The following is a 23357-nucleotide window of genomic DNA, read 5'->3' on the forward strand; positions in this document are numbered from 1 at the left end:
CCGTCACTCATACCTATGGGGGATGAGGTGGAGCCAATGCTGTTTGTCTTTTTAAAAGGCCAACATTGCACTGCATGGTTTGCAGTCCACAAAATGTTTTGCAATTTTAGGATCCTCCTTCAAATTTGAGTTTCCTCAAAAATTCTTTAGTGGGATCACAGACCCAAAGTCAAATGCAAAAAAAGGAAAAATATAAGGGGTCCTTCGACAGGACAAGACCACATGCAATGACATGCATGTTGATAAGCATTGAGACCGAAGCTTCGACAGGCATCCCACATTGCTTTAGAAGCATCTTTAGATGCCACCTTCATTTATTATAAAATACTTTTTTGTCACATTCTCTCTGCAAGTGGAATTACACTGGTATATGCCACTGTGTGATATATTGCTTGTGATATAGATTTATGTTTGGATGTTTTAATAAACTCTACATGTTTTATGTACACAAAGTACGTCCCTGATCAATTGTTTCCAGTCGTTTGGATTAATTTAGCACCTTCCTCATATCCTTTGACTCTTTCTAAACTATTTCTATGGATCTTTTATGTTATTGATAATGCTGGCATGGATCGATACAGGGCCACGAGACAAATGTGCCCTTCGTGTATACATTTGCAAATTCCAGAGAATGAACCAAAAACGTTAGGTGGATGCTAAGGTTGTTCCCTGCTGTTGCTAATGCAAAACCAAGCACTGGCAAAGCCGCTTTCTCTGTCCTTGAACGGGTGGTTGCAAATATGTAATATTCGAATGTGTAGTTAGAGAGTTGGAAAATACTCTTCCAAAGGTGATTAAAGAAACAATTAATTTCATGTATAAAAGTTGGGACAGTTTATAGAAAGAGGAAGTCCTGTTTTTACAGTGCGTCACTGATAACACATTTGTACAGATATTCTTCTTTAAGTCTGTGAAACACGAAAGACCTTTAGTTATTGCCTCAGTAAGCACAGGATGAAGGTGGCGGAAAATTAAATGGAAAAAGTAGGATATGCGTTGATTTCTTATCATGAGAACAAATTAAGAAACTAATGCCAGAGCGCCTTGAAGAAGGCTATTGTGATTGAAGCTGTGCTCACATGACAGAATGGGTAGGCAAGTGGAATTTTTTTTGCTGGTGGCAAGCACTATAGCAGATACCCCTATGGACTGCTTGGTGTCTAAACAAAAGTGTCCTCTTATCTCAACTCACTTTGCTGCTGCATCTGTGAAGAAATACCAAGACAGTGGTGGGTGGACCACAAATGTTCCAAAACCGATCTTTGTCTCTAATGGGGAAGCTATCTAGATAAGGTACGTTGTGTTGTTGCTTTAGGGACTTTCACAACCTGCATACCTTCAAATGAAACATTTTGTTAGAGTATGCTGGTGACGAAGCCATCACAGTTGAATCTGTTTTAGATGCGTATTCTGTAGCTGTATTTTGTTATCAGTTTAAGACCGTTTAACACGTGCACCTCTAAAAGTGGTCAATTAACCCCCAAAGTCTGACAGCTTGGGACGTCACGCAAATGGTAAAACAGCAGTCGAAACCCTCTGTATGTATTCCTTGTTTCTCTTATCTTAGTTCCCTTTTTCCTTACTGTCCTTCCCACCAACCTCTTGGTGCATCCTCGAGAACGTTTTATCTTAAACTTCCTTGACAATTATGGATGTTTGAGATAAGGCTCTCTCTGCATGAAGACGTGTCATAATTTGCGCTGAATACATTTATAAATTATTGCACCTATCTTGTATCTGTCGCTTATACCACACAACCGATTTGTCCACAAGGAGGGATGGGGTTGAGATTCCAGCGTCTGAAGTTGTCCTTTTGTGCTGAGCCTTGGACGTTCCTGAGATGATGTTACTCTGCCACTGTGTGCTATCCACGTGAGAGCCTGCCGTGCATAGCAGTGACTCTGGCAACGCTTCATTTTTTTGATCCTGGATGGCTTTGGGCAACTGAATTATGATCACCGACCTCTCTTCACTGTTGCTCTGCGGATTCCTTCTGCATTGATACCCCCATCAGTCTCAGTTCTGAACGTGCTGGTCTCTCCCACCATGGCTGGTAGGTTGTGGTAGGTTGATGGTGGGAGAGAAGTGACTTCTGGGTGGGCTCCTCTGACAGCTGTTGCTTGAAATTCTCTTCTGAGTCGCCAGCGCTCCAAGCCTCGTTTTGTAGTGAGCACCATGTCAATTTCTCATAGACTCTCATGGTTTCATTCATTCAATGCGAATAGCAGTACTTCAGCTTTCACTTTGAGACTGCCTTCTCACTAAGCATCGTTATTCTCTGCTTTTGCTGTATCTATTCACTCAAAGACTGTTTATTACAAGAATCCTGCCTTTCCCTGAGAATATGTCTTACAGCAATTGCTGTAGTATCGCCAAACTTGCATCCTCACCCATTTCAGCTATTCTCTGTATCAGCATCATCGTTCCTGTCCATATAAATATAGCAGGACATATATAATAATAAGGATGCAATTGACCCTCCAAAAAAATCTTTGTAAAATGAGGGTGAACTACCCTGTTGATGGAAAAAATGGAATAAGGAGTTTTTAGATTATACCATTGTCAACAGTATGCCAGTTTAACACCCTAAAGGCATACTTCTCCACTTCTTAGGGTCGGGGGGGGGGGCGGAAACCTTTCACTTTAAGAACACTTCCTGAAGTAGAACCACCTGAAGGCAAAGAATGAGCATGATGAAGAACCCTAATTGGATTGGACGGCTAACTGAAATCTACTATCAGTTTTACTCTTGAAACGCACACTTTTTACACATGTAGGCAGGAAGAGGGAGAGTATCTTGGCCATATCTGACAGCCTTAAAAGGTCTTTCAGTAAGTTGTGATTTCGGAACAGCTACCAACAAAATGATATGAGACCATCCTAGGGTTTGCACACACAACAACCAGATACAAGAGTGTGGGTCATGGGCAACCCTGTTCTAAATGAAGTAATACAATCACTAAGAGAATAGAACAATATTTTTCTTGGGTGAAGGAGGTGACAAGATCGATACAAAAAATAGTGATGTGTGTATTATATATAAGCAAAGAGACAAAGAAAGTACTGGAAATGCCGAATAAATTTCTCTTATCCCATTTCCCGCTTTCCTAACCTCATCTACGGAGACGTGTTCTGACTTGTGCTGAATACATTCATAATTTCTTGCTCCTACTTTGTTGTCTGTTTCGTCTATGACATCCAATCCTTTCTGTTCTTGAAATTGAATATTTTCTCTCTTTCTAGAAGCATGATGAATGTTGCCAACAGATGGGGCACTTTTGGATTTGTGCACCTGGTCAGGGGTGCACAGGAGAATCCTTTTGCATGCCTACACAACAAACATTGACATTGAGAAAAGACACATTGGTGTATACCCATAAAGAAATCGGTTATATAGAGAAGGGGCACATCTTCCACCACGCACTAAGAGGAGTCACGAAAACACTTGTGTATGCTGAGACTGCAGCTAATGACATAGAAAAAGGGATAAATCATTGTAACCTTTTACTTTACACATTGAGTACAACAGCCATTTTACAGTGCAACAGCTTCATCTTGAGAGCCACAGATTTTCGTCAAAAGTGAAAAACAAATAAGCAGTTGTTTACCTTTATTTACCGGTTTGCTTTTGAAAACGCTAAGGTGTTATTTTGACCTGCCTTCAAGGACACGTATTAACAGACTGCTTTTCTTATAATTTCTTGACCAGTGCCTAAGATCCTCTAAATGTGATGTAGTGAAATGCACAACTTTGCATTACCGTTCAGTCCCCTTTTCTATTCCAGACGGAGGATAAATCTGGCTTTCACAGGCTAAAACAGTTTATGACAATTGGTGTCAGCTGGCTTTTTACTTGTCCAACAAATTGAGTTATAATCATATTGTTGGCTATTATTAACGGGCATTGCTTCCCAGCGGACAACTTAAAAATGTTGCCCATCTGGAAAAAAGAGCAATGTATTTCTGTCTGTGTGGCCAACTATCTCGCTATGCCTTTATCACCTGCTAAAACCAAAATGCCTCCTTTTGTTTATTTAAGAGAAAGTGAAGACACACAAACACTTGGTGCCTACACAACTTATGTACACTTCATTTTTCTCACACCAGTCCCGCATTCACGATTTTGAACAGCCACTGGCTGTATCATTAGGTATGGCCTTGTACACTTCAACATGCGAGTAGTTATTTGCAGCGATATAGAACACTATATACTCCCAAAAGTAGGTCACTTTGTGACATAGAGGATATCACTCACTCACACATACAAACACCTACCTGCCCAGTGATCCAAACACCTATGATTTGCGTTACAATTGACTATCGCTGTTTTACAAACATCACCTACATCCATGACTCATCCCGCAACTAGTGTACAATAGACAGTCCTCACATCACACGTCCACCACTCTTTCAGTATGCCATAATCAGCTACTAGATCCCCTACTACACCCACAATTTTATTTTAGGGTCAGTTTTATATAGTGCTAGCATCACCTGAAAGTAGGGGACCAGTTTATATAACCACCAGTTACTGCACAATATATTGCATTTATAAAAAAAACAAGTCATAACACTTTTACTGCACAACTGCTCATTAACCTAAAACTTACCCAAAAAATGTTAATCACATTGGCGAAACCTAATGCATTTTCAAATGCTTGTTACTATTTACTTTTTCTCTTTGTTGTTTTTCTCTTTCTTGGCTTTACCAAGCTCCTCACTCCCCATTCTTTTACATATACTCAGGGCAACCTGATCTACCCATTTTTATTCATTCATTTATTTATTTACCCTTTCTAATGTTTTTCTGCATTTGTTTCTCCTCCTTTATGCCAGGTTCCTTATCTTGTTAAACTAAATGCAAAACATAGACAACAACGACATTTTTTTCTCCCAAAACCCTTTCAAAGTTTTAGAAAAACATTTAAATTTAGCAGTTAGTAAATGTTTTGGACATTGTAGGAATTTTTAACTAGTTCTTTTTGCCCTTCTGTGTCCATGATTCAGTTCTGGGTCCTTCGTTAGGGTCCATCGAATCTTCATTTTTTTTTTCAATTTAAATATAGCTGATGTTCAGTTTAACAATTCGTCAGTGCTCATTGTTCTTATTATCTTCGACAAGTAAGTATCCTGCTCATGTGCTTTCACCAGAATTCCATATTTCTGAAAGGCAGCAGTTCCACCGACAGCTGTCAGACACACTTGAAGACTCGAAAAAGAAAAGCTGCAGTTATTCGGACCGATTACCAATGTTCCCGTACGTTGTTCATTGAAGCATAAGACCATAGTTCCCTCATCTGCATGAAGGCATACCTTACAGATATTACATGGAGGAAAAAAGGAAGCAGTCTTACTAAGTACAGATTTTGCCACCAACATTTCAAAGATGTGAAATGCCACTGCATGCTCAATATGTGCAGTTGCATTCTCAAGACTTTGAGAGATTTTTGTGTAAGTGATGTCAAATGCTCTGAAAGTGCCATTGTGTCAGGACCCTGCCTGCATTCGCTAAAAGTGACATCAGTATTATGAAGGGTTCTGAGCATGTGCCTAGAGCCATTACTTGTGAAAGGAGTGCATTTTTTTCCTCCTTCAGTGTCGTCATCAGTGATGTAATTTATGATGTCTTGTGCTGGGTAATGGGTGTGGGGTTCCCAGAATATAGTTTCTTAATTTTAGCTTTTATCGTAGGTTTTGACACTAGTAACTGAAATAATCAGTGGCAAAGCCAATAGGCCCGCACTTTTGTCGAAATAAATAATTGATTAGAACTTTTATTAAGTGTGGTTTGATAAGTTGGGAACGCAAGAATCAGCCAAATGATGGCTGAAGGTGTTGGTGATTGAGTGTGTGGATGCATGAATGGGTGAGCAATTGGGTGTAGTAGAAGGGGGCGAGTGACTGAAAACCCACAACGGCTGCCTGGCTCTCCTCTCTGCAGTCTGAAGCGGTTCACCTTGGGTATGGGCAGAGGTGACTGGAACTTGATAAATGTTTGATTACAGGACGGCACCCCTGCCAGACATGCATTATTCCAGAACAACCCAACAATAGGGTACTTTGGAGCGTGAAGCCACATCTAATTCATGTGAGAGCAGTAGGCCTCGCTTCAATGCATGGAGTACATGCGTAGACAGACAGGGACAGTTTAGAAGCCCAGACGAAGGCCCCAGAACCGGATGGACTCTTGGCGAGGACCAAAACATGTTGGCACAATAAAATATGCTCCTTTGGGTATACCAGGAGGTATTGTTAGCCTTTAAGTTTTTCCTTTATTCTGGATCCCTGCTTCTATCCAGTAATGTACTTTATTTAAGCACTCCCAATTTTAGTTGAGTCCGCCCTGGTGGCCAACGTGTGGCTAGGCACCGATGAAGCATGCATTATTAATGGGTGAGGCATCTACTCTAATTAACTTTGGATACTTGAGACAGATCTTAATAGTGGTTCCTTCCTTTGAATCCCCCCCTTTTTTTTTTTTTTGCACGTCTAGTTGTCATTTTGTGTGTCATTGGCTCAAGTCCAGCTTTTATGTGTCTTCTGCTATCACCCACGCTGTAACCCCCCCCACACACAAAAAAATAGACTAAACAGTGACCTTTGATGTAAAAAAAATAAAAATAATAATGCACTTGGTGCGTGTCTGGGGCAGGCCTGAGCAAGGCAGGATCTTATCAACAACAGAGGCTTTCCTTTGAAGTTTGCCTACTTCAAAGGCAGAAAGGAGTATAAGTGGTGGACCCAAAACCCCAGACATTTCGAATCTTTCTGTAATCAAGAGGAACCTCTGCAAAGAAGAAGAGCTGAAGAGCTGGAGGAGGAGTACTGCCCCTTTTCTCTGTTGCTTTGCTGGTTTGGTCTGCAGTTGTTTCGGCCCTAAAAGAGAGCAAAAGGTGAACTTTGCTGTGTATCCTGCTTGAGAAAGTACTCCAAGTGCTTGAAGTAGAGCTTGCCTCCTGTTGGAAGTCTCAGGGACATCAAAGATTTCAGTTTCGTCTGCCTACAGCACTGGGATCTGTGTGTTTTGTGCTGTTCACAGAGAAAAATCATTGCAACGCTGGCAACGATGCTAATAGCCTGCACGGAGTCGCACTGTCCGCTTCGCACAGCAACCCTTGTCTCACCGACGCCGTCATCGGACGCTGCCACCAAGTCACTGCTTGCACCGCACACTGCATTCTGGGCATCCCTGACACTGCTCGTGAGGTACACAAAGCACAGGGGCGCAAGTGGCCGAACTGTGGACCTACCTGAGCTGACCCATTGGCAGCAAGAAGGGGGCCCCACCAGGGATGAGTTCTGCACAGAGCAGAGGGTGTGCCCTACACTCGTAGGTTTTAGGCAGCAGGCTGAGGACCAGGCAGCTGGTGCTGAGCCCAGGGATCACCTGATATATTGAAAGAATGATCTTTTGTATAGCGAGCCTAAGGCTGCTGAGCCTGGAGCAGCCTGTGTGCTGGTGGTACTCCAGCACTTCAGAGCCTTCCTACTGGGTGTGGCTCATGATGTGCCTCTGGCAGGTCATTTGTTCAGGGCAGGACTTTTGACAGGCTTGTCACACACTTCTACTGGCCCCAAATGAGGAAAAATTCAGATGTGTTCTGTAGGATCTGTCAGACTTGCCAAGTGAGTGGCAAGAGTGGAAGGAAGTGTAAAGCCCTACTCTAACCCTTTCCTGTCGTGAGCACCCCTTTCGAGCGGGTGAGCATTGACATAGTAGGGCCTCTGGACCGCAAGACAGCCCTGGGCAACAGATTCATCCTGGCCCATGCCACCCTGTTCCCGGAAGCTATCCCTCTGAGGACAGTGAAGGGCACCTGTTGGGGCACTGGCACTGATGGGGATCTTTACCCGAGTGGGGTTCCCCAAGGAAGTGGTATCTGACCGGGATACCAACTTTATGTCCATGTACATAAAGGCCATGTTGAAGAAATGTGGAGTGAACTACAAATTCACCACTCCTTACCAACCCCAAAGTGACAGGTTGGTTGAGAGATTCAACCAAATCCTAAAAGGCATGATTGGGGGTCTGTCAGACTCCATGAGGCAGAAGTGGGACGTCCTCTTACAATGCCTTTTCTTTGCCTACTAGGAAGTACCACTGAAGGGGGTTGGCTTTAGCCCCTTTGAGCTTTTGTATGGGCACCCTGTCAGAGGGCCTCTGAGTCTGGTGAAAGAGGGCTGGGAGCAGGTTCCTAGGAAGCCACCCCAGGATGTATTTAGCTACATTCTGACCTTCAGAAACCAAACCGTCTGCTTCAGGAAGCCCGCTCAAGAGAACCTAGAGGCAAGCCAGGAGGACATGAAAAGCTAGTACGACCAGAATACCAATCTTAGTGAGTTTCAGCCTGGCCAGAAAGTGTGGGTCATTGGCCCCGTAGAGCCTTGTGCTCTGCAGGACAGGTGGTCAGGGCCATTTGAGGTGAAGGAGCGCAAGAGTGATGTCACCTGCTTGATGGACTTGCAAACTCCAAGGAACCCCTTGAGGGTTCTACATGTGAACTGCCTCAAAAACCACTTTGAGCGGTCTGAGTTAACCATGCTTCTGACTACAGATGATGGGGCGAAAGAGGAGAGTGAAGCTCTCCCTGACCTGTTTGCCAAGGAGCAGGATGGGTCAGTAGAAGGCATGGTCCTCTCCCCTTCTCTGATTCTAGAGCAGCAGAGTGAGTGTCACCAGTTACTGGGACACTTTGCAACTCTGTTTTCACTCACTCCTGGTGTCACCCATCTATGCACGCATGATGTGGACACTGGGGACAGCCTTGCCTGCCTGTGAAAAACAAGGTTTACCGGGTGGCTGACAGACTGAAGGCCAGCATCAAGTAGTAGGTCTCCAAGATGTTGGCTTTAGGGGTGATTGAGCGCTCCAGCAGCCCTTGGTCCAGCCAGTGGTTTTGGTACCCAAGGCTGCTGCACATGGTGCCACACCAGAACTTCGGTTCTCTGTGGATTACTGGGAGCTCAATGACATCACCAAGACTGCCTCCCACCCCACTCCACCCCCAGAGCTGATGAGCTCATCGATCAGTTGGGGGCAGCCAAGTTCCTCAGCAGGTTTGATTTAACATCTGGGTACTGGCAGATTGCCTTAACTGAAGAAGCCAAGGAGAGGTCAGCGTTCTCAACACCAGAGGGGCACTTCCAGTTCCTGGCCATGCCCTTCGGTTTGAAGAACACCCCTGTCACCTTCCAGAGGTTGGTCAGTCGGGTACTGGCTGGGCTTGAAAACGTCAGTGCCATCTACCTTGACGACATTGCTGTGTTCAGCTCCATTTGGGAGAACCACATGTACCACCTCTGGGAAGTGTTGAAGGTGCTGCAAGCCGCAGGCTTCACTATCAAGGCCAGTAAGTGCCAGATAGGGCTGGGGTCAGTGGTCTACTTGGGACACCAGGTAGGAAGCGGCCAGGTGGCGCCCCTACAACCCAAAATTGATGCCATTCGGGCTTAGGCACCTCCCCCCACGCCCCCAAGACCCAAACAGAGGTGAGGGCCTTCTTAGGCCTGACCGGATACTACAGGAGATTTGTCAAGAGGTATGGCACCATTGTTGCCCCCTTGACAGAGCTGGTTTCCAAGAAGCAGGGTAGACAAGTGGTCTGGCCTTAGGCGTGCCAGACTGCGTTTGACACCCTGAAGGAGGCCATGTGCATGGTGCCAGTGCTGCTGACTTCTCGAAGGAATTTGTGGTACAGATAGATGCTTCAGATCATGATGTGGGAGCAGTACTTTCACAGCTAAGGAGGAGGGCCTAGACCAGCCTACAGTCTTCCTTAGCAGGAGACTACTTCCCAGGGAACAGAGGTGGAGTGTAATTAAAAGGGAGACTTTTGCTGAGGTCTGGGTGTTGAAGAAGCTAAGACACTATTTGTTTGGGTCTCACTTCCGGGTTCAGACTGACCACGGGCCCCTTAGATGGTTAATACAGGTGAGGGTGAGAACCGAAAACTGTTGTGGTGGTCCATTTCCCTACAGGGGATGGACTTTACAGTGGAAGACCCTCCTGGCATAGAACATGCCAACGCTGATAGTCTATCCATGTTCTTCTGCCTTAGTGAGGACGACTCCCCAGGGGTTGGGTAGTTCCCCCTACTCTCAGCTGGATGGGACATGCGTTAAACATGACAGCTTTTTGACATGTCTCCCCTGTCTTTTTGCCTTCTGACCTTCTGTTTTTATGGTATAACTGACTCTGTTTTTGCTGCTTTGTCTCTGTGCACTTTACCACTGCTGATCAGTGCTAAAGTGCAAGTTATTGGTGATTGATATATCCACGATTGACATACTTGATTTACCAGTAAGTTCCTAGTAAAGTGCACTAGAGGTGCCCCAGGGCCTGTAACTCAAATGCTACTAGTGGGCCTGCAGCACTGGTTGTGCTACCCACATTATTAGCCCATGTAAACATGGCTCATACCTGCCACTGAAGTGTCTGTGAGCAGTTTTGAACTGCCAATTCGACCTGGGAAGTGTGCCCACTTGCCAGGCCCAAACCTTCTCTTTTTATACATTTAAGGTACCCCTGCAGTGTATGTTAAAGGTGGGACATGTACTGATGTGTGTTACATGTCCTAACAGTGACATACTGCTAAATAGAGTCTTCACTGTTGCAAGGCCTATTTCTCTCTCATAGGTTAATATGGGGGCTACCTTTAAATAACTTTAAAGTGCAGATTCCCTTCGAGAGCAGATAGACATATGGAGCTTGGGGTCTCTGAACTCACAATTTAAAAATACATCTTTTAGTGAAGTTGTTTTTTAGATTGTTAGTTTGAAAATGCCACTTTTAGAAAGTAGGCATGTTCTTGCTTAAACCATCCTGTGACTGAAGAAAAGTACCATCTTTCTTGGCATATTACCCCCAATTTCTGCGAGTTTGTCAGTATGTTTTGCCTGTCTCACTGAGATCCTGCTCGCCAGATCCCTAGTGTTCATAGTTTGTGGCCTTTGTGTGTGTGTGTGTTGTCAGTATGCTCAACTGTGTCACTGAAGTTCTGCTAACCAGAACTATAGTGCTTATGCTCTCTCTACTTACCAATTTGGCACTATAGTTTAGTAACTCCATAATTCCAATTCTAATTGGCACACTGGACCCCCCCTTATAAGTCCCTAGTATATGGTACATAGGTACCCAGGGCATTGGGGTCCCAGGAGGTCCATATGGGCTGCAGCATTTCTTTTGCCACCCATAAGGAGCTCAGACAAACCTTTCTTCAGGACTGCCACTGCAGCCCGAGTGAAATAGTGCACACACTATTTCACAGCCATTTTCGCTGCACTAAGGTAACTTATAAGTCACCTATATGTCTAACCTTCATTTACTAAAGGCTAGGTGCAAAGTTACTGTGTGTGAGGGCACCCTTGCGCTAGCAAAGGTGTCCCCACGTTGTCCAGGGCCAATTACCTGGACTTCGTGTGTGCGGGGATACCATTACACGTGTGCACTACATATATGTCAATACAAATATATGTAGCTTCACAATGGTAACTCTGAATATGGCCATGTGAGGTGTCTAAGATCATGGAATTGTCCCCCCATTCCAAATCTAGTATTGGGGGGGCCAATCCCCCGCACCCTAGGGGCTCCTCCATGGACCCCCAGTACTGCCAAACCAGCTCGCTGAGGTTTCCACTGAAGCCCCAGCTGCTGCCACATCATAGACAGGTTTCTGCCCTCCTGGGGACTGAGCAGCTCAATCCCAGGAAGGCAGAGCAATGCATTTCCTTTGGGAGGAGCGTGTTACACCCTCTCCCTTTGGAAATAGGTGTTACATGCTTGGGAGGGGTAGCCTCCCAGAGCCTCTGGAAATGCTTTTAAGGGCACAGATGGCATCCTCCTTGCATAAGCCAGCCTACACCGGTTCAGGGATCCCCAGTCCATGCTCTGGCGCGAAACTGGACAAAGGAAAGTGAAGTGACAATTCCCCTGTCCATCACCACCCCAGGGGTGGTGCCCAGAGCTCCTCCAGAGTGTCCCTGGCGTTAGCCATCTTGGATTCCAAGGTGTGGGGACCTTGGAAGACGTCTGAGTGGCCAGTGCCAGCAGGTGACATCAGAGCCCCTCCTGATAGGTGCATACCTGGGTAGGTAGCCAATCCCCCTCTCAGGGCTATTTAGGGTCGCTCCTCTGGGTGTTTCCTCAGATTCAGCTTGCAAGACTCCTCCATGAATCCTCTGAATCTTCTGCTTTAGCTTCTGACCACCGGATCAACCGCAGACTGCTCCAGGAACTGCTGTAACTGCAACAACGTATCCAGGACGACTCCTGTGACCTGCAACTTCAGCTCCACCCAGTATTTGCAACAGTTTCCAATGTGTGCACGCTCTGAGGACTGCTTGTCTTCATCCTGCACCAGAAAACACAAAGGAATCTCCCGTGGAGTGACGGAGTCACTTCCCTGCTTCTGCAGGCACCCTTCTGCAACGATGACCGGTACTCTGGGACTCCTCTCCTGACAACGAGCGTGCTCCCTGGAACACAGGTGGTGGACCAAAGTGACCCAGACTGTCCAACGGTCCATCTGTCCAAATTTGGTGGAGGTAAGAGCTTGCCTCCCCATGCTGCAACAGTACCCCTGTGGAACACGCCTTCTCCAGCTCCTTGGGCTTCTGTGCACTTCTTCCAAGTATCCTTTGTGCACAGTGTAGCCCAGGTCCCCAGCACTCCATCACGCGACGCACAGCTCCCTGAGTGGTTCTCCGGCGGCGTGGGACCTTGGTCCAGGCAGCTCCTTTTTGACGCAAACCGCATACTTCCTTGAACCAAGGCTTGTTGGCGGAATCCAGTGACGCAAACAGCCTGCATCCAACAACTCGACGTGGGACATCACCTGCACCAAGCAGGAACCGGCAGCCATCTTCTTCTGTGCCCTTCTTTACTGTTTTTCTTAATGGAGAATCCACTTTTACACCAACTTTTAGGTTGGCAGAGGCTCCTGTCCTTCCTGGACTCTTTTTCGACTTCTGGACTTTGTCTCCTCTCTCCACAGGTCTTCAGGTCCAGGAATCCATCTGTTGTTGCTTGCAGTGTTGCTTGGTTCTTGCAAAAACTCTTATCACAACTTGTAGTGTGTCCTGAGGAAACTTGCTGTAATTTACTCCTACTTTCATGGGCTCTGGGGTGGGGTACTTTAATTACCTTTGGTGTTTTCCTACACACCCAGCGGCCCTCTACACACTACACTTGCCTAGGGGGGAATTCGTGATTCGCATTCCACTATTTTAGTGTATGGTTTGTGTTGCCCCTAGGCCCATGCAATCTATTGTATTTTCTACTGTTTGCACTATTCTATGACTGTTTCCTTACCTGATTTTGGTTACTTGTGTATATAAGGTGCATACTACTTACCTCCAGAAGAAGTATTGCCTCTAAGATATTTTTGGCCTTGTGACACTAAAATAAAGTACCTTTATTTTTGGTAACACTGAATATTATCTTTTATTTTGTGTAAGTACTGTGTAACTATATTGGTATTGCAGGAGCTCTGAAGGTCTCCTAGTTCAGCTTAAGCTGCTCTGCTACAGCTACCTCTAGACAGCCTGAGCTGCTAGAATACTGCCTACATTTCACTGATAAAGGATAACTGGATCTGGTATAAGGTGTACGTACCTTAGGTACCCACTACAAACCAGGCCAGCCTCCTACAGTGACGCTGCCTGTTTGGGGATTCCCTGTCTGGGTCAGTTTGACAGTTGGGCTCTTTACACCTCTCCTGTAGACAGTGACACAAAGGGAGCTGGGGTGTAGCCTGCATATCCTGATGAGCCCTTTGAGCTAGAGTGGAGGGAGATGTGGTCACTTACACCTGAAAGGGTTGTGCCTGTCCTTACACAATGCAGTCTCTGACCCCCTGGCGTGTGTCTGGGGCCAGGCCTGGGCAATGCAGGATCTTGTCAACAACAGAGGCTTTCCTTTGAAGGTTGCCTATTTCAAAGGCAGAAAGGGGTTTAAGTAGTGGACCCAAAACCCCAGACTTTTAGACTCTTTCTGAAATGAAGAGGAACCCTTGCCAAGGAGAAGAGCTGGAGGAGGAGTAGTGCCCCCTTTCTGTGTTGCTTTGCTGGGTTGGCCTGCAGTTGTTGTTTCTGCCTTAAAAGAGCAGAGGGTGAACTTTGTTGTGTATCCTGCTTGAGAAAGTTCTCCGAGGGCTTGGGGTAGAGCTTGCATCCTGTTGGAAGTCTCAGGGACATCAAAGACTTCGGTTTCATCTGCCTACAGCACTGGAAACTGTGTTTTTTGTGCTGTTCAAGGAGAAATATCGCTGTGACGCTGCGAACGACGCCGCTGGCCTGCACCATGACCTGCCAACGCTTCACGGAGTCGCACTGCTCCGCTTCGCACCGCAACCCTGGTCTCACCGATGCCACCATCTGATGCTGCCATGGAGCCTCTGCTTGCGCCTTGACCTCTGGGCCCCTCACTCCGGCATCACCTTTCTCACACCACAGCCTGGGCATCCCCGACGTCGACACTCCTGCTGACACCGGCTCTGCTGCGTGCACCATAGCCTGTGAACACCGCACATAGCTCGTCCCGCACCTCCGACTTGGGCGCTCCGACGACAAGCCTTCTTCAACCACAATGCAGCTGCCTGCACCGTGACCTGGTCACACCGCACATCTTACTGTCCCGCTGTACACCGCAGCCGCTAGATGCCGTCACCGAGCTGCTGCCTGCACCGTGAGCTATGGGCACTGCACGTCTCATTGTCCCACTTTGCACTGCAGCCCCCGTCGCCATCCATGCCAGCGCTCCTGTCTTCATCAGCCCGGTCTTTGATCTGCAACGCGTGTGACTTCAAGTGTCCGGCGACTCCCGCACCGAACTCCAGAACTGACGCCGCGGCATGCCTGAACTGTTGGTTTTCTTGATCACTACGCCGTGGTAGCCCTAAGTGGAGCTATCGATTTCAAGGAACTGTATTTTTAAGTTCATTCTTGCAAAATTAATAACTTATTACTGTATGTTGGATTTTTCTTGTTTTGATCTTGATTTACACAAATACATCTTGGCTATTTTTCTAAAACTGGTGTGGTGTCCTTTTGTAGTGTTTCACTGTATTACTGTGTGTTATGTGGAAATGCTTTACACATTGCTTCTGAGGTAAGCCTGACTGCTCATGCCAAGCTACCAAGGGGGTGAGAAGGGATTATCTGAGCGTGTATCTCCCTTATCCTGACTAGAGTGAGGGCCCTACTTGGACAGGGTGCAAACTGACTGCCAACTAGGGACCCCATTTCTAATAGGCCTCAAATGGGGGTAAGCATGACAACTGTTTTGCCTCGTAGTTTATTTCTGGCATTGTCACCGTGGTGGTGGTGGGGGGTGGGACAAGGATGTTTCTAAGTTCTTGTTTAAAAACTTTTACTAAATGTTTATTAATGCAGTAGTACAGTCAGATGTACTAAGGTGAAACACGTCTGCATGTCAATTAAATGCACTTTTTTAAAATTTGAAGACACTTCATCATCCCTGTGCAAGATATCCATTGTATGGTGAACAGCATAAATATTTTCAGGGCTCGTTCTGTGCATGGATGGGCTCTTCAAGCTGAGCCAGACCCTTGGCCGGTTCTGACTCTTCTCTTCCTCTTACTTTGTTGGCTCTCGCACCTCTTCGATGTACTGGTGACTCATTCTTATATACACTCATCCACACACATTCAAACTAGCCAATAAGTTAGGTACTATTAGATATTATACTACATCTGATATGCTGATTTTTACCACTGTATGTGTTTTTTAGTGCTCGCCTCCTGAAGTTAGCTTGTTTCTAACCACTCCCAGTCTTTGCAGATAAGGCAATGAAGGCAGAGGGAGATGCGGGCATAAAATACTATTTAATTACAGCGGACTACAGTAACCTGATGGAGTTGGTAGCTCAGAACGCCTTAAGATGCATCTCCTGCCTCGTTGAAGTTGGTCATTTTTGATTGAGAGTGAATGAATATCATGTACTGAATTGTTTTTTTAGCCAGACATGCCTGCTGTAGAAGCAGTGGTCTCCAGTAGAGTCAGGGGACTCATTCATGGTGCAGCTCAGATCTTCTCGACCTCATCCACTGTCTCTTGAAGTGGACTCCTTTGATTTTCCAAGATCCACTGTCCTATTGCAGAGTGAAAGTAAATCGGAAAAATGTTGTCACTTGATATCACTGGCACAGTAATTAATGACTGACAGGCCTGTGGGTCGATCCAACATGTGATTGGTACTGCCAACAAAAGTAGTCGCTGAAAGGGTCTGACCTACTTACAACCGCCATCCCACAGTATATGTATGCATAACCAATGTTTGATTGACCTTTTTGCATTTCTTTTTATTACAGGGTGTCATAGTTACATCTGTATTGGCATGAAGAAGTTAGTAAAATGTAAAATAATTAGGATAAAGTTTCAATAAAACATTGCGAATAAATAACAGAAAGAAAGGAGAGAGAGAAAATAAAATAGTGATCTATGAGTGTCAAATGGTTGAAACAAAGGCATCGTGAGCACAATAGTTAAACATTATGAATAAAAGTCAGTATAAACCTGCAAGCAAAAACAGAAAACAATTTAAGGAGGTATGGAAACCTCTTCTGCAGCAATATCAGTTGATTTACTATGATAACTTGAACTGTCAAGAAACAATGTTAAAGGTGACCATATTCGTTCTCTTTTAAGAGCTAAGGAAATTGGATGTACATAGACTCTATCCAGTTGGTGATTAAAGCAAACATTGTACCACCAGATTTATGTGAAACATGTATGTTGTTTTTCCAGTTAGAAGTTATTTGTTGAAAAGCTATAGCTATTAAATAATTTAATAGGCGAGGTGGGTGTGATAGAAGAGACCAGTTTGGGGATAGGCTTCCCAAAAATATATTATGTAAAGTATAAGGGGTGCTCACTCTGAAAATCTTAGTGAGTGACCCCCAAACCTGTAACCAAAAGGCATGAATATGAGCACTAAGGAATAACGTGTAACAACTCACAATGAGGTGCATTGCAGGACCAACAAACGTTGTGTAGCGACTTTCATTTTATTCAATAAAATAGGAGTAACAAATAATCTGTTGTATATAAAGGCCATTGTTTGGGCAACATTTTCTCTTCTAGAACCTGTATGTAGTTTAGACCATATTGTATCCCAACATTGAGTAGACTACTGCACTTGCAAATCATTCTCCCGTTGCAGTTATAATGTACATTTGGTTGAAGCTTGCGTCTAAGTCAGACTTAAAAATGCTGAGCTGAGTGGGGCACAAAACCTGACATCCAATTTCTTCTCTGTGCTATTCCAGATTCGGTAGTCATCAATGTAGTAGTTTACTGGATTTAAAAAAGATTTTTTTTACACATATCTAGACAGGAAAAAGCATGTATTTTGCTCTGTTTCAGTGGATGCGGAATCTCAATGGCTGGCCAGAGCTAACCTCTGAGATGATGGAATATGCCCTTCAATTCCCAGGAAACATGCTTTGTTGTGATTTTAATATATATATATTTTTTACAGACAATATGTAAAACTCTCTTTCTGAACAATGTTACAGCGAGATGGTATAGACGTAGCTGTACCGGTGAACTCTAACTGGCATTTGTGCGATTATAGAGTGCATGCTGAGTCATAACCCCCCTCCACAAAACACCCAATTGTTATTGTTTTTTTTTGTTTTTTTAAATAGTACTGCGTCCAGCCGTAAAAAAAAACATGTTTTGGACTGCTTATGACTCTTGTCCATGTTTAACATATGTGTAGAAATACTATAAAATGCAAGCTATGTCCACTTAAGTTGGAGTGAGGTCACCCATGAAAAAGTTTGCATCACTGCATTTGCATCCCCTTCAGTTTCTACAAGGGGAAGCTATGGAACCATGCGTTTGCAGCACTTGCAATTCCCAACATTTCAATCTTAGACTTCATTTACAACATAGCATTTGCCCCAAAAAAAAACTCCTTTACCTCATTGATCACATTGGAAGTTCATCTCTCAGGGCCCTTTAGCCTGGTCTAAGCGCTTGTCACTGTTGTCTCTACCCCATCTCCTTTAACTCCATTTTCTCAGTGTGTCTCAGCAGGATCTGTGGCTTTCTCAAGCCTGTTCAGCTTCTTTCCATTGGAGTCACTACCATCTCTGTTCTATCCACATTAACTCCTTTAATCCTTCTCTTCCATTTCATTCCCCTGGTTTTAACTAGACAAACAGTCCTGCTAACCCTAGTTTCTCCAGATACTTCATTGCTCTTATCCATAGACCGGTTACAGGCAAGAGCTGTTATTAATGCCATGCCGTTGTGGACTCTAACTGACTTTCTCAGCTCATTGCCTTTGGTCCTCACCATGTGTACAGAAGCATATTGGTTTCCCTTCAGTGCAACACTGATGCATATTTTAAGGGACTTTCCACCTAGCTTTGGGCGTTCAGTATACCACCATTTTGTGGATTACGGTGCAAACCCAAAGGCTCCTTCTACTAAGTGGCCACCATTTTGTACACACCTCCCTTATTTGGGGGAGGGCGCTGTGCGTTGGGAAGTGAGAATGACTCTTCACCACCTGAAAATTGGTTTCTGCTGTATCGCATATGCACCTGCTTGGCAGTTGGGGCACCCAGGGTTATGGCACTTTTCTGGAATATTGAGTCCCCTCTCCCCATTTTCCTCCCGAACATAGCAGTGGCTCCAGTTGGTGCAAGAGCATAGCTGGTTGGGAAGCTCAGGAAAGAACATACATGCTGCTCCCTGTGCCGTTCCCCCTGACTCCCTCTACCTGTATGAGAATTATTGGCTCTTTTAAAGTGTTCATTGGTGTCAGTTTCTCCTAAACACTTATCTATTATAGCCTTAGAGCCCCCGTAGCAGACTATACCGGCCATTAAAGGCCCGCTCCAGCCTTGGGCCTTTAAGAAGGGAGTGGGACTTTAATTGCCAGTATAGACTAGCTTGGAAGCGCTATAAGGCTTTTAGAACATTCTGCCACTAGAGAGCTGAATGTTCTAATAAATAAAACAAAGTCCTCATGGAGCCCAAGGGGATTGAAATTCCCTCGGCCTCTGTGAGGCCTATGTTCACAGCTGTTGCTGTGAACAACCAACATTGGAATGTTGACACTCGGGCTTTTACCAGCCAGTAAAAGTCCAGAGCACTCTATTGCTTCCAATGGAGCTCCCAACATTCCAATGTTCTAATATAGCCTTAGAGCCCGCCGCAGCAGGTTCTACCGGCCATTAAAGGTCCACTCCAGCATTAAAGGCCCAAGCTGAAGGCAAGGGTCTTTAACAAAGGAGCGGGACTTTAATTTCCAGTATAGCCCAGCTACGAAGGGCAATAAGGCTTTTAGAACATTCTACCACTAGAAGGTAGATTGTTCTAATAACTAAAACAACGTCCTCACGGAGCCAGAGGGTATTGAAATCCCCTCGGCCTCTGTGAGGCCTTTGTTCACAGCTATTGCTGTGAACAAAGAAAATTGGAGTGCTGAGGCTCCCAGCTTTTACCAGCCAGTAAAAGCCCAGAGCACTCCATTGCTTCCAATGGAGCTCCCAACATTCCAGTGTTTTAATAGTTGATAATTCATTCGTTTTTGACTTGATGGTTTTCTGGGATCCATAACTGACATATTTTTTTCTTCGCCACATACATTTATTATCCCTTTACGTTTTATTTTGCGAAGAACATCTAAATACAATTGCACTTGACTTGCGCAAGCAGCGTTTTGTATTGTATTTACCTTTATTAGTTGGGCAGCCCCATAATATTGCTTGTTGACAGACACTGTGTTGCATAATTGTGTTATTTTATGGATTGCATAGTTGATACAGTGAGTAATTGAGTTCCCAGACTTGGGATTTAAGTTTGGAGCATATGATTAGTGCAGCAGGCCTCCATTTATGTATTCCTTTAGACAGACATCTTGGCCTTCGGAGGCTTTCTTCTTTAGCAATTAAGATTAGATCATGCTGTAACTAGTTTGGACAAGAACGTTTCATAGTTTCAGTTAATGCCTTCTGGTCTTTCGCGCAGGATGTTTATCTCCATCGTCTGTATTTTCTAATATGTTTATTTGTGTGTGAAACAGGAAATCTTAAAATATGTTGTCTCTTGTTGCATGCACAAATTTTAATATAATAATTTCTTTCTTGTTTTTTGGTAGCTTGTTCGAATATGACACTGTGACAAAGGAAGTGAAGGTGTTGATGGTCGGCTTACGGTTCGCAAACGGCCTCCAACTGTCTCCTTCAGAAGAGTTTTTAGTTGTGGCAGAAACGACAATGGCCAGAATAAGAAGGTGCGTGCATTTGTGTTTCTTATGTGAATCTAATTTACATATTAGTTACATTGATCATAACAGACTACTATTGTAAAAGAAACTGAACTGATGTGGAACCTTCTTTTAGTTGTGTGCTGTCAAGTGCTTAACACTTGTGAGCATTTCATGAAGGACTACATGCTGCTTGCAGAGTGCTGTTTGGGTGGGAGGAATATGTTTTAATGTGAGGGCCTATGCACTTGACCTGAACTGTTTAAACAAAAAAGTTACTGTGTAAAAGCTTGAATTCATCTCAGCCAGTGGTAGCTTCACTGGTCTACATTCCAGTTCATCATTTTTGCACACTACTGCACTCTAGACTGAGACCTGCTATATGCAAAAAAAATTGGTCCTGGTCCATTAGGAACAGTCGATCTGGGGAAAAAATAAAAACAGGCAGATCATTTCCTAGCTGGACCATAAGTGATGAAGTGGCACATGTGAACCTGGAGATCGTATCCATCATCAGTTTTGTTAGTTTTCAAAATATAAATGGAATCCCTTGGCGTTTTGGCCAAAAACCTTTTAAAGTGCAGCATATATAAATCAATGGTACAGCTAAACAAATGGTTACCCCACCTCCTTGACAGTAGAACTGAAAAATCAACCAACAGAAAACAAATGTGCCTCAATCCACATCATCATTGAACTCATCATTCAAATCGAGCTGACCAATCGTGGTGGGAAATTTGGTGAAGAGTGCTTAAGCTTTCATCCTACCTAGATTGAACTAGGTCTGTGCTATCCCGAAGATCCTCTGAAATGCGTCCACACCTCATTTAAATCCATATAACATGCCTGTCTTGTCTCGGACACCACCAGTTTGAGCCAGTAGCAGATGTAGTAGGAGAACAAGGTTGTCCAGGTCAACTCTAGATTGTGTTTTGTTTCAGGGGTTTCACAATGCACCTCCCAGCCTGGTATGCAGGTTGCCATACCTATCAAAACTAAATTGTATAAATTAAATAAAATTAAAATACAGACAATTTCATTACAAGTGTGGGTACAGTCTTAAACTTGTGACTTCAATTTTGCAAATGAATAGCTTGCATTTTAAAGTAAATGCTGTAAAATGTATTGCGTACTTTGCTTGGAAGTGTGTATGTAGGGCCCCGGCATGGTCATGATATGGCAGTGGGCAGGGACTGGCATTTCACTGAGGGTGAAGAGTAGTGTGCAGCATCACTGGGGCTGGAATACTGCTGCAAGGCAAAGAGAACCTCAGGACAGGAGTAAAGCAAATGTGCTTTGATGTAGGTTATAATATGCACCCGGACGCTCTGCTATGGGACATGGTGGAAGGGGTGTAGAGAGGAGTGTTCATTGATATCCAGACATCTGAGGGCCTCGGGGTCATCGGGGCTGAAGAAGGAAGTGAGTGGCGGGCAACTTGGGGACTGGGGGCAGCAGGAAAATATGCCGGGAGTCACTGGGCCTAAGGTAGCTCAGTCAGCGAGAAGAGTGCTGCACAGTATCTGCAACTAATGGGGGAGGGACAACTAGCTCGCTTTGGTTTTTCCAGTGGTGTAGTAGTAGTTACACTTTAGCCTCTGTGGAGGCAGGAGTGTGGGGTGCAGGAGTGTAGCAGCGGGGGTGGGGTGGGGTGTGGTGGTCATGCAGGTGGTGATCCTGAGACTGGGCTTATTCGTGGGAGAGGGTGGGTAACATCTGAGGTAGGGAAGGGGTTCGGAGCAGATAGGTAGTGACTGAGTTGAGGCCAAGGGTGTAATGATAGCCATTAGTGACCTGGGTAGGGACAGGCTTGTGGCAGTTAGGCGGGCAGTAATGGATGAAAAGTTACAGGTGAGGGAAGCAGGCAGAAATTAAGGTATGGTCGGGCAGTTTAGTGCATGAGGTGTGGGCAGAGTTGTATCAGTCTGACACCTACTGATGTGTGTGCATGCTGAAATTTCTGGAATTTCCATTAAAGTTTAAAAAAAAAAAAAAGTAATTAAATAAAATTTGGAACCAAACAGCTACATTCTATACTACAATGCTTTCCTTTTTTTCTGGACATTATTCAAGTAAATTAAGATCTGTCAGAAAAAATCAGTAGATTCAGAGAAAAACTAATTCAACTTCTTCATAAGAGCCTGTCTCGGTCATATTTCTCAATAAGTATATACTAAATACATGGTTTAAGTTTGTTGTGGATTTGTTCTGAGTTAGGTTTTATTACATCTGGCCAGGTTTTAATTGATCTGCTTCTATTTTTTCTGCTGTGTTTATTTTTTCTTTCTGCAGATACTACGTATCGGGGTTAATGAAGGGAGGCATAGATATGTTTGTGGAGAATATGCCAGGCTTTCCAGACAACATTCGTCTAAGTAGCTCCGGTGGCTATTGGGTAGCCATGTCTGTTGTTCGACGAAATCCTGGCTTTTCAATGCTGGATTTCTTGGCAGATAAACCGTGGATAAGAAAAATAATTTTCAAGGTACTGAGATTTATTCTTTAATTTGTATAAAAAAACAGGCAGCATTTATAGCAAAACTGTTTACATAAAGTAGTTGTTTTGTATCCAGTTTTCAAGGTGCTGTGCTTTATTGGATGGAGCACGTTCTCGTTAAGAACACATGCATTGTATAGAGTTGTTTTTAGTTAAATATTCATTCCAGCACACAGTTATTTGGGAAAAGTGTTTTTTATTCTTTTACTCAATATCAATGTATACAAAAACTCATTTTAAGTATTTTGTGGCAGCCTCACCCCTCTCTCTGATAATGAGGAACTACTAATCTTTTGAAGGGTTGAATTTATGACCTTGTGTCAAAAGTACGCTGAAGCACACATTTGTGTGAGGTGGAATGGTGTAGAAAAAAAATTAACCTCTTTCTGGGTTATGTGCTGCCAGACTTTATTTTTAATGGTGGTCAGTCTTGAGTGAGCATTGGTAGGTGACACTACAAAGCACTGTTATTTAGATTCCATATTTAGATAAAATATCAACATTTTGTTCCATGATGTCAAGAGGATCTCATTGAACTGAAAAAGTCCAGTAATTATTAATTAGATATTTGAGACATCCTGTGGGACATAACACATGCATAAATGATGCTTTATCCAG

General features: G+C 44.3%; 1 protein-coding gene across 1 annotated transcript in view; it reads left to right on the forward strand.

The window, feature by feature from the left end:
- Window positions 1-23357, forward strand: part of APMAP (adipocyte plasma membrane associated protein) — a 215981-nt gene that overhangs the window by 155227 nt on the left and 37397 nt on the right. The window contains exons 7-8 of the mRNA XM_069235039.1: window positions 20135-20269; window positions 22535-22727. Coding sequence (XP_069091140.1) covers window positions 20135-20269; window positions 22535-22727 — 328 coding nt within the window. The remainder of the gene's footprint in view (window positions 1-20134; window positions 20270-22534; window positions 22728-23357) is intronic.

Source organism: Pleurodeles waltl, chromosome 5 (genome assembly GCF_031143425.1).
Source record: "Pleurodeles waltl isolate 20211129_DDA chromosome 5, aPleWal1.hap1.20221129, whole genome shotgun sequence".
Classification (NCBI taxonomy): Eukaryota; Metazoa; Chordata; class Amphibia; order Caudata; family Salamandridae; genus Pleurodeles; species Pleurodeles waltl.